Source organism: Danio aesculapii, chromosome 18 (assembly GCF_903798145.1).
Source record: "Danio aesculapii chromosome 18, fDanAes4.1, whole genome shotgun sequence".
Classification (NCBI taxonomy): domain Eukaryota; kingdom Metazoa; phylum Chordata; class Actinopteri; order Cypriniformes; family Danionidae; genus Danio; species Danio aesculapii.
Window position 1 is genome coordinate 27,915,905 of NC_079452.1, and position 13,230 is coordinate 27,929,134.

Consider the following 13,230-nt stretch of genomic DNA (forward strand, 5'->3'; position numbering starts at 1 on the left):
TTTTACAGAAATATAGTGTTTATAAGAAAGTGTCTGGTGCGTATGGAGAGGAAAGAGTGCGTTTTCTACAGGTCCACTAACTTGTGTGAAGCACACTCAGAATTGCATGATGTTATGACTAAAATGAACCCAAAAGTTCACTCACCACTGCCGGTGAGGGTACATGGATGCTCGGTATGGATCGAGGACGCACATGATTGGCCAGATGGCACAACACGACCCCGTCAGTCAAAGCTGCTCCGAGATCACTGGGTAAGGACACCTTGAGTCGACACTCGATATTCTACAGGAGAGAAAGTAAATGAGACTTAGAGCAGAAAATAAACATCATATTAGGGCTGTGCAATTAATCGAAATTCAGTTTCAATTTTGGCTTGAAACAATTATGAAAAAACATTAATCGAGATAAACCCATTATAGCATCATATACTGCCCCGTTTCCAGCAGTGCGTATTTGTTCCACTGCAAAGCTCAGTTTCACATGAAAAGAGAACGCATGCCGTTGTGTGTGTAGTTTGTCATTTCCTCCAATTTTGCTTCAGTATTAAAAACTGAAATTTTAATGATCTTTGAAGGTGTAATAGCAACCTTATTTGCAAGGAAGAAAAACTAAATATATTGTTTTAAATAATCTTGATTACAATTACAACCAAAATAATCATGATTATGATTTTTCAAGCAGCCCTACAACAAATGACTGAAAACAGAAAGGGGCGGGTGCTAAGACGATTTGATTGACAAACCCTTCTCAGCTGCTCAATCAGTAACGCCTCCTCTCCAGTAGGGGCTGGACTCTGTGTGGGTGTGGCTTCTGCTGGCTCCGCCTTCTGTGTGCTTGATTCTCCTGCAAAAGCCAAGCATATCATTAGGAAGAGGTCATTAGCCTAAATGACACACTTATTATTATTATTATTATTATTATTATTATTATTATTAAAGCTGCAGTAAAGTATCCAATATTCCACAGTTTCTTTTTTTGGTTAAATAAGTGGATCATCCTGATATTGAAAGTGTACTTTTAACATTTAGCATTATTAATGTTAACACTCTACTTACACTATTTTAACTTTAAAAAGGCACAGAATTGCAAACAAGTATGCAAATTGGAAAGTACATATGTGACCGTGAACCACAAAACACATTCATTCATTCATTTCCTTTGGCTTAGTCCCTTTATTTATAATAAAGTGGAATGAACCTCCAACTAGGGCTGGGCGAAAGGAGCAAAAAATCATATGCCGGTATTTTTAGGAAGAATGACGCTATACAATATATATCCGGTAAATGGTTACTTGAGAGTTAAAGCCTTTATTAAAACTTTATTAAACATTTTTTGAGCAAAATATAATTCAAACACAGGGGTTTCCCTCCCTGTTTACAATTAAATCAGCTATGTATGTTTTTTTACTTACACATTTACATGTATGTATTGTGCACAATTATTAAACAGTGCACATATTGAAGATATCTAAAGTCTTTCACTCCATGTAAAAAAATCCTACACTTTTTCTTTTGTTTTGTTTTGACTAAACTAGTTTTACTAAATATTAAATAAGGAGATGAAAACGAATAGACTATAGAGAAGTAACGAAATTGTTTCAGAGTACTGTGATGAAATGCTGGTTAAGCATAGAAATGTAAACGGTCATTATACAGACCAGAACGCGAAGCTAAATGTGTGATAACATAAATGTAAAGAAGAAACGGTCGTGTAATTAAACGATCCCAAGGTTTCCATATCCTGGACCAGGCCGTATCCTGAGCAGCTACTGTGGTGGTCATGGAGGAGTGGAACATGAGACTGATTCCTGTGACGCTCCAGAGACAGACGAGTCTTCGCTGAGGCCAGCTTTCAGCCTCCGCCGCTGAGACTGCAGCTCTGCACAAGAGGTTTGGCCAGCGGAGAAATTAAAATGGTCGTGCCCAACTGAGTCTGGTTTCTCTCAAGGTCTTTTTTTCTTCACTTCCGCCAATTAGTGAAGTTTTTTTCCCCTCTCCGCTGTCGCCACTGGCTTGCATGGTTCAGGATCTGTAGAGCTTCGCATCGTTGGATTTGCTCTTCAGTATTTGGACTCTCAGTAGTGATTATTAAACCACACTGAACTGAACTAAACTGAACTGAAACACTAAAAACTGAACTACACTGTTCCAATTTACTATGATCTTTTATGTGAAGCTGCTTTGACAGATTGTAGCTGATTGTATAAGCGCTACACAAATAAAGGTGAATTGAATTGAATTAATAAATACTGAACTTATAATCAGTGAATATGAGGTGATTTCACTTTCTAAATGCGGTATAAATTCCTGCCATTTTGGCGTTTTTAAATCTTTTGAGTACATTCAGGTGCTGCTTGTCAATTTGACAAGGCTTCTATGTTCGTTCTTGCTGTCAATTGCAGAAGAAATTATCGGTAAAAGGTTTCTGATAAACCGCTGTGACAGCAACAGGCGCTGTGTGACATATGTGCATGCGAGGGGGAGTCAGATTTGTCCGGGCAGTCAGATTTCGATACAACACCGGCACTGCATGTTCCTCCATGTAGTGTCAGTGATGGGTCGTTCTTGAATGATTCGTTCATTTTGAACAAATCTTTTGTGTGACTCATGGAGTGAATCTTTCATTTGCGTACGCACACATTTATGCAAGTGGAGCTCGCGTGCTACCTTGGAGTGGTCTGTTTCTTGCAGAATGCGCATGTGTGGCCTCAGACCATATCGTTATAAATGATATTGGATAATACCGCATTGCGTTGGGGAATCATATCGATATATCCCCAGAACTCGATATACCATCCTTCAACTATTCCAGCATATGTTTTTCACAGCGGATGCCCTTAAATTGAAATACATAATAATACATCAAATATTAATATATTTACAGTAGACATTTTGCTAAATATATTCATTAAGGATGATCTTCACTTAGTAATCTAATGATTTTTGGCATGAAAGAAAAATTCATAATTCTGACCAACACAATATATTTTTGGCCATTTCCAAAAATTAACCTACATGAGTAAAATGCTACATGAGGCAATCTACTTTAGTCACATATTGTTTTAAATGAGCTAGAACTCATTATCAGGGATGACAAACATTTTCATGTAACTTTCCGGATATTTTTAATGCTCAAACTGCAAACCAAAGGTATACATGCATCGATTTTAATCAACAAATGACCCAGAAAGCAGCAATCGGCTCCATCAGGTAAACAAACCTTTTTTCTTCTCCTCTCGCTGACTCAGGCGAAACAGGTAACTCTCAGGCCTATGATTGGGGCCGCGGGAGGGCGACAGTGCCGCAGGGCTGGGGTAACTGGGTGACTGGAGGGCTGGAGTACCAGAAAAATACATCATCAACAGGATAAGGGGTGAAATATAAAAATGCAAACTTGTATGAAAATAAAACCTTTATACTTACCAGTGGGTGAGGCATAATCTTCACCTTGCTATCGAATGCAGAGGAAAATAAGAAGATAAAATCAGTGGAAATATGATACATTTCAACACTTTATCTGTGGCATGCACTGACAGTGAACTATAGGCATGCATCTGACAAACAAAAATGTCCGTCATTGATATCTCTTGGCAGTTTTTGTGAGATTCGCCCAAAAATGACTTCCTTCGTTACGCATTTAATGTGAGAACATCCAAACCATAAACAAACATGCACATGCATCGGCTGAAATCTTACACCATGTCCTAAAACAGGCAAGATTTGACAGATTTCCAGAATTATTTACTCAATTAAGGTAAATACAGCTTAAAGAGCAAGTCAAATGGTACTTTAAAGTGTCGTAATATAGTGTAGGAGTCTCCTACAACAGGTTTAAATGTATCTAAGGTCAGAAAACGTAATATCGTTAGAATATGCATTTAATATTAGATTCATTTTGCAATGATTTTGATCATCTTTATTTGAATCAATCTTTTATAAGCCGCCTGCTCAGACTGGTCAGATGGCCAAGTCTGATATGATTGGTCGTTCTGTATCTATTCAGAGTCTGAAATGAAACCCCCATTTTAGAGTGTTCATATGTCGCTGTAGGCGGGATTATGCAAATGTGTTACATTGATAGTGTTGATGTAGATCAGTAGCAGGCAAAATATTCTCAAATAAATTATTTTGAGAACCAATATATATTGATCATGCACTTTTTTGTTAAACAACTAATGCAGGCTGTTGTTTACAGCTATATTACAAACAAGACCCATATAACATGCTCTTTAACTCAGTGATGTTTATCAATCTACATGATAGACCCTTTCTCAGAAATTGTACAAATGTGATCCTGGAGCACAAAAAACTGTTGTAAGTGTAAATATTTGGATATTGAGATATGTGTATAATCTGAAAGATGGATAAATAAGACTTTCATTGATGTAAAGTTGTTTTGATTGGACAACATTTGGCTGATATACAACTATGCTGAGTGTTAAAACAATTCAAATATTGAGAAAACCACCTATAAATTCTCCAAATTAGGTTCTTAACAATGCATATTACCAATTTACAACATATTAAGGAATGAAATGTACTAAACATCTTCACAGAAGATGACCTTCACTTAATATTTCAATCATTTTGACCTATACAATGTATTTTGGCCACTGCTAAAAATTCACCCATACAACATAAGACTGTTGTGCAGGGTCACAAATTATATTTAATGGTTTCAAATTATGACAAAAACATAAACGTACAATGCTTGTTAAAGACAAATTATGCTTTACTCAGGGTATCTGCAGCTTTCTAAGAGGTATATTTAAGACTTTAATACCAAGCAAAATGAAATAGTATAGTATAATACTATAGTACTGAAAAAAGCACACAACACAACCAATTAATCACCATTCCTAACACTCTTTTATATGGAAGACTTTAAACTGATTAATAATAATAATAATAATAATAATAATAATAATAATAATAATAATAATAATAATAATAATAATAATAATTGGGATGCAGCAGAATCACCATTTTCTTAAGTAGATTTCAAAACAGAAACAAAACCTTCTTTACGGGATGGATTTGATCGCATTTTAAAGACATTTTAAGAGTAATTATGACTTTATTTTTATACTATTTAACAGGTTTTTGAGGATCTGTGAACACCCTGTTACTGTAATCTAGTGCAGGGTCACAAATTATTTTTAAGGGTTTCAAATTATGATAAAAAACATAAACGTATGATGCTTGTCGCAGACTAACAATTCATCAAACTAGGTTTTCCTGTAATCCGCCTGATTTTGACATGGTGTTAGATATGACCGCAACAACCACAGTATGCAAGTGCGTTGACTTTTTGAGAGTAAAATCATCAACAAGAAAAATATCCTCAATCTGCATTGCGTCTACAGAAATGAAGCGATGAAGGCAGATGATGTCCAGGCTCCTGCGCGTCAGTACCTGCAGTGTACAGGAGGGGGCGATGGACAAAGTGGGAGACACACAGCCATCCAGCGGCACAGCAGAGAGAGACTAGCAGCCACAGAGAAACCAGGACGGGTCAAAACAAAACCACAGAAATAAAAGAACCAAAGTAGGAAATAAACAGATGGTTTGAGAAAACAAAAGGGTTTTGGAATTTAGATTTTATAGGTTATTCCTGAAAACACTGCAGGACATGAACACCATGAAGAGACAATATTGAATTAATAATGCATTTAATAAGGTTTTTTGCTTATTTTGAAAAAGCTAAAATGTTTTATTTTAAAAAGGCATTATATATTAAAAAGTTAATAAATAAATAAACATAAGTTCAGATGAAATAATATTTTCTAAAGAAACAGCATTATTGACATTTTTGAGTAAAAGTGATGGAAAAAAAGTCTAATGTTTTTGTATTTACAGTAATGCATTTAAGTATTAAAAACATAAATAAGGTTCAATAACGTTTTGTGATTATTTTGAAAATGCCAAGATGTATTATTTTAAAAAAGGCATCGCATCTGAAAGATTAATAAATAAATTAAAAATGAAATAATTATTAATAATAAATAAATAATCATTTTTATTTTTACTTCATATTAATATTTAAATAATTTTCTAAAGAAACTGAGCAGTTTATTGACATTTTTAAGTTAAAAATAAATCAGGAAAAAAATTAAATGTATATGTATTTAGAGAAATAAAGTATTAACATTATTTATTAAATAAGGTTTTTGATTATTTTGAATAACGCTAAAATGTTTTATTTTAAAACGGCTTCGTATTAAAAAGCTAATAAATAAATAAAATTATTTAAATGAAATCATAATTAATAATAAAAAAATATTTAATAATTAAATAATTAAGTTATTATAATATTATTTTTTTTAAACTGAGCAGTTTGACATTTTTTGAGTAAAAAATTATTCAGAAAAAAAATCAAAAGTATTTGTTTTTACAGAAATAAAGTATTAAAAACCTTGTGCAATAGAATTTTTTATTATTTTGAAAAAGTTAACATATTTCATTTTAAAAAGGCATTATATTAAAAAGAAAATATATATATAAAATAAAACTATTTTAAATGAAATAATAATTGATAATAACCATTTTCAATTATTTTATTTAATAATTAAACAATAAAGTATAAAGAAAGTATAAAGAAACTGAGAAGCTTATTTTATACGAGTAAAAATATAACAAAAAATAAGAATCACATGTATTTGTATTAACAGAAATAAAGTATTAAAAACCTTGTGCATTAAATAAGGTGATTTGATTACTTAAAAAAAAGATTAAATGTTTTATTTTTAAAAAGCATATAAAAAGTTAATAAACAAAATGAATTAAAATTATTATAAAATGAAATAATAATTAATTATAAATTATATTTTTTCATTTTTTATTTAATAATTAAATAATAATTATTTTAATCATTTTCTAAAGTAACTGTGAGCAGTTTAATAACAGTGTATGCTTTGAAAATAATTAAGAAATCAAAAGAATCTAATGTATATGTATTTACAGAAATAAAGAATTAAAAACAGCATTCATTAAATATGGTTTTTTGATTATTCTGAAAAGCTAAAATAGCTTATTTAAAAAAGGCATCATATATAAATAATATAAATAATAATAAATAAATAAAAATAAAATAATTTAAAATGAAATAATTAATAATAAAGTTTTTTAAAGTTTATTCAATATTTAATAGTTCATAAATATTTAATTTATTTTCTAATAAAACTGAGCAGTTTATTGACTTAATAAAAAAAATTAAGAATGTATGTATATGCATTTACAGAAATAAAATATTTAAATCCTTTTGCATTAAATAAATGCATGAAATGTTTTGTTTTAAAAAGGCATCATATAAAATAGTATATAAAAATTTAATTACTTTAAATCAAATAATAATAAGTATAAAATTTTCTTAAATAACTAATAATTTTTAAATAATTTTTTAAAGAAACTGTGAGCAGTTTGACATTATTTTAGTAAAAAGTATTAAGAAAAAAATCTAATATATTTGTATTTACAGACGTAAAGTAATGGAGTCTGAAACAAATAACATTAAATGAATAAATAAATGAAAATAATCATTATTATTATTATTACTACTTCTACTATAACTGTTTTTACAATAAAAGTTACACAATAAAATCAACACACAGCCATAAGCTTTCTTGCATCTACAAAACCAAATTGATAAAGGCTCCAAACAAGCACACTAATTATTATCATTATCATTATTATTATCATTATTATCATTATTATTATCATTATTATTATCATTATTATTATTATCATTATTATTATCATCATTATTATTATTATCATTATTATTATTATCATCATTATTATTATTATCATTATTATTATCATCATTATTATTATCAACATTATTATTATTATTATTATCATTATCATCATTATTATTATATCATTATTATTATCATCATTATTATTATCATTATTATTATTATTATTAATATTAATATTATTATCATTATTATTATCATTATTATTATTATTATTATCATCATTATTATTATTATTATTATTATTATTATTATTATTATTATTATCATTAGTATTATCATTATTATTATCATTATTATTATTATTATCATTATTATCATCATCATTATCATTATTATTATTATCATTATTATCATTATTATTATCATTATCATTATTATTATAATTATTATTATTATCATTATTATCATCATCATTATCATTATTATTATTATCATTATTATTATCATTATCATTATTATTATAATTATTATTATTATCATTATTATTATCATTATTATTATTATCATTATTATTATTATCATTATTATTATTATTATTATTATTATCATTATTATTATTATTATCATTATTATTATTATTATAATTATCATCATTATTATTATTATTATCATTATTATTATCATTATTATTATTATTATCATCATCATCATTATTATTATTATTATTATCATTATTATTATCATCATCATTATTATTATTATTATTATTATTATTATTATTATTATTATTATTATAAGTAATGTTGCAACATCCAAAATCCGGGGGTTGTTCATCTTATAGATAAGCAATACTATATATAATGCAATACCAAAAAGAGATGAGGGTTTTTTAAAGCATTTTTGGATAAATGGGTCTTTCTCTTTCACCTGTTTGTGAGGGTCTGGCCTCTTCTTTATAGTGTTGGTGTCTGTGTCTATCTCAAATATGAGTAGGGGCTCAAAATCACTCTGAACCAATCAGAAATACAGAGACAAGTACAGAAAGACAGACAGAGAGGAAAGATGACAGACAGGGAAGTAAAAAGAAGCCGGGCAGGCATGTTAAAGATGCACGCTGGGAGAAAGCAGATCTAATATTAAAGGTGCAATCAGTACCGTTCAATGTGAAGTAAACAGCAAATAAAGCAGGTCACATGGGAAAAATTAATAGACCATTTAAAAATATCCTCAGAGTTTTTGTGGATTTATTCATATTAGGGCTGCACAACATCATTATTTCACCATCGATAATCGCAAAGTGCGAGTGCAATAGTCACATCAGACGATCAGCAATGTAGGGTTGTGATTATAATTAAACAATTCACAACACAGTGGCGTCATTTTAAATTTGAACCTCAAGATGAATTATTTGTATTTGTTCTTAAGGCCTGTGACTAAGCATTTGGGCACAACAAATTAGATTAATTATACAATCTTATAATTATTTACTTAATGAAAACGATACAGTGTTATTATTATTATATTATACAGTGATAATTTAAGTTCTGCTCCTGAATACTGTTGGCCTCCACAGAAAAATCATTAATCATTGTTTACTTCATTTGTATCTTTGCTTGGTTATATTTAACTTTACTTGTCTTTTTTTTAAATGGTATTTTATTATGGGGTGTGACCAGACGCTTACTCCACGAGACGAGACGAGACACGAGATTGGGTTCACAAGAACCAGACGAGACAAGATTTTTACACTATTTTTAAGAAATCTTCAATGGTGAAATACAGGAATGGAAAACATTTTATTCAGCTAAAAATAAAGTAAAATAAAATAAAATAAAATAAAATATAAAATAAAAGATAAAATAAAATAAAATAAATTAAAATAAAATATAAAATATAATAAAATAGAAAATAAAATAAAAGATAAAATAAAATAAAATATAAAATAAAATAAAATATAAAATAAAATATAAAATAAAATATAAAATATAATAAAATAGAAAATAAAATAAAAGATAAAATAAAATAAAAGATAAAATAAAATAAAAGATAAAATAAAATAAAAGATAAAATAAAATAAAATAAAAGATAAAATAAAATAAAATTAAATAATATAAAATAAAATAAAAGATAAAAAAATATAAAATAAAAGATATAATAAAATAAAATAAAATAAAAGATAAAATAAAATAAAATAAATTAAAATAAAAGATAAAATAAAATAAAATAAAATAAAATAAAAGATAAAATAAAATAAATTAAAATAAAAGATAAAATAAAATAAAATAAAATAAAATAAAATAAAAGATATAATAAAATAAAATAAAATAAAAGATAAAATAAAATAAAATAAAATAAAATAAAAGATAAAATAAAATAAATTAAAATAAAAGATAAAATAAAATAAAATAAAATAAAATAAAATAAAAGATAAAATAAAATAAAAGATAAAATAAAATAAAATTAAATAATATAAAATAAAATATAAAATAAAAAATAAAATAAAATAAAATAAAATAAATTAAAATAAAATAAAAGATAAAATAAAATAAAAAATTAAATTAAATAATATAAAATAAAATAAAAGATAAAATAAAATAAATTAAAATAAAATAAAAATTACAAAACTATTTTGGTGCTTTTTTTTTTAATTAGCCAATGAATGTTATTTTACGTATTTTTTTATGAATTTTATGCAGTAAAGGACATGCAAACAAAGCAAAAAGTTTGCTAATATATGAATGGAAAACAGATTTTTATTCAACTGAAAAAATAAATAAAATAATCATAAAATACAAAACAATTCAGGTGCTTTTTTAAAAATCAACCTGTAATGAAGGTTATTTTACAATTATTTTAATGAGTTGTGCCATAATGAGCATGCAAACACTGTATTTATTCTTAAAATATTTAACTCCTTTCCACAAATTGACCTTTTTTGTAAATATATGTTTGCAATCATGTAATTTTTGCTTTGTAATTTTTCAGCAGTTTCACTTTCATTCCGTTTTTTTCCGGACAGCTATCAGTGTGTGTGTGTGTGTGTGTGTGTGTGTGTGTGTGTGTGTGTGTGTGTGTGTGCGTGTGCGTGTGCGTGTGTGTGCGTGCGTGCGCACTCGAAGATGTGTGTCTGTGCTCCTTTACTGCCTTGATGTGTGCAGAGAATAGTGTCAAACAGCCGTGTGGCTTATCTTATCGCAAAATGCGGCTAATAGTCCTACACAGCGATAATAGTCTGATTACAGCATTTACATGCCTGTACTGCACTTCAATAATGCGACTGAAATAGGAATACTCCACGAGTCTTAACTCAATGTGTGTTCATGACGATTATGGCTTTCAGCATATCTAAAGTGCTATTCTATCGCATGTTATGAGCCGTGGTTAATGTGTGCGGCTGCAGTTGCAGCAACCTCTGCTTTTGGACGCAGCAACCTTTGAACTCCGGTGAAGAATAAAGCGGTTAAAGTCACACTCATCTGCCCGAGGAAATGAGTGACGTGCAACTCCAAGGCCAGCCTGGTGTGTGCAAAGCACTAGATGTGCGAATCAAATGCAATCCTGACTCCAACCTTCAGCGCTAAATTCACCCTCATGCTCCATCATAACATCACAACTCACGAGACAACTTTTCACCTCGACGAGAAATCTAGCTGAAATTTAGTCTCGCGAGATCTCGTAGCCTGAGATCTAGTCACATCCCTATATTTTATGCATATACGCTCCACTACAAAACCATCCCAATCAATCTAAAATTATGAATTCTTTCCAAATAGAGATATACAAGTCATCTGATGAAATTGTATTCATATCGCTATATATATATATATATATATATATATATATTAGTGCTGGGCCGTTATCGGCGTTAATGGCTGCATTAACGCGAGACTCTTATCGCGCTAAAAAAAAAAAACTCGCCATTATTCTATTCTCAAAGTTGGGTTGGAAGCTGAGTCTATTCTAGGCAAGCTATGATGACTTTCACCTTGATAGTTTAGCGCGGATGTATACCTGAACGGTGAGCTGTCTGACAAACAAGTGCCCTTCTGAATCAAATCAGCAGGATGCCTGACTTTAACAACAAAATCGGCAGTTTCACTTTAACTCATGAATATTTCAGTCATGCCGTCGTGACAAACTGGGGTATTAGACGCAAATAAGGTGCAAGGACTGGTGAGAGTGTTATGGAATGTAATAACGCTCGCCAAACGTAAAGAAAATAAAACTTCCACATTTCGCGGTGTGTGTGTGTGTGTGTGTGTGTTTTGTGTGTGGTTTACTGACAGCCACCTGTGTCTTGGATCTTGTCGGAAAATATGGCGAAAAGTTCTACATGACGGTAATAGTTTGATTGCAGTGTTTACTTCAAAAATGCCACTAATATATGCATACTACACATTAATTCCATTAATTCCATTTCTGTTTAGTTCAGTGATGACTTTAGTCGCATTAAGGTAATCAAAATTCTCTGTTTACATGGTAGACTCTTAATCAGAGTATTGTTTTAATCATATTAAACTAGTATTAAAGTATTGTTGCCCATGTAAACATGCAATGTTTGACACACCGTCAGGGCTCTGTGAACTTGGCATTGAGATGCAGCATTTTCTGTATGTATGTATATCAAAAGCAAGTATGAAATTGCTGTTTGGAGCTTATGTAGGGCTACAGGTCAACATTCATGTTTAACTGAATAAACAGTTAGTAAACACAAGCACATCTTCTTGAACATCATTTATTTTCATCACCAATTATCATAGTAGATCAGTTTCTCAAGCAGTTTGTGATGCATTTTGAAAACAGGAGATGAGCCCCTGGTCTAATGCGTCACCTGGCTCGAGAAACCCGTTCTCAAAGACTTATAGTCATTATTTGGGTAGCACACATATTCTGAATGCCTTCGGCAGAATTCAAATTAGCCATTTTAATCTAGATTAATTTCAAAATAATCTAGATTAATCTAGATTTAAAAAAATTTATCTATGCCCACCTATAATATATATGTATGCATGTAAAAGAAAATATTGCAATGTCAGTTTTTTCCTATATCATGTAGCTCTAATTTATATATGTTAAAACTATTAATCTATTAATGGTATTTCTTCTAAATTTAAACTAAATAAAAAAAAAATTGGGGGGAGAATTTTAAAGGGTCTCTTAACTTTCCATAGCTGTATACATACACAGACATCTATATTTCTACATCATATATCATTATCTACATCTTTTTCTTTATTTTTACGAGTACAACTTACTTACTGAGTGCACCTATAAAGCATGTTAGCAGTTCAAACTGATCAGAAAAGCTGTAAAATCCTGAAATCGTGTTAATACATTAAGCAAAGTTATAAAGATGAATCCTCCTGATGTCTGTTAATGGAAGTGAATGAGATGGAGCGGAGATGATGCATGACCTGAGCTGATTGGCTCTTACCATGAAGAGGGCGGAGTCATCAGTGTGGGTGGAGCGTCGGGAGGGGTACAGACTCTGGGGTGGGACAGTATGCAAATGACTACAGGGTCTCACACA

At 29.6% G+C, this 13,230-nt stretch overlaps 1 protein-coding gene across 2 annotated transcripts in view; it reads right to left on the reverse strand.

The window, feature by feature from the left end:
* The window catches only part of lrch3 (leucine-rich repeats and calponin homology (CH) domain containing 3), an 81,943-nt gene that overhangs the window by 18,523 nt on the left and 50,190 nt on the right, over window positions 1-13,230 (reverse strand). For both annotated transcript variants that reach the window (XM_056478199.1, XM_056478198.1), the window contains exons 14-18: window positions 13,135-13,188; window positions 3,424-3,451; window positions 3,221-3,334; window positions 744-844; window positions 146-283 (exon numbers count right to left, since the gene is read on the reverse strand). In XM_056478199.1, the coding sequence (XP_056334174.1) occupies window positions 146-283; window positions 744-844; window positions 3,221-3,334; window positions 3,424-3,451; window positions 13,135-13,188 (435 nt within the window). The remainder of the gene's footprint in view (window positions 1-145; window positions 284-743; window positions 845-3,220; window positions 3,335-3,423; window positions 3,452-13,134; window positions 13,189-13,230) is intronic.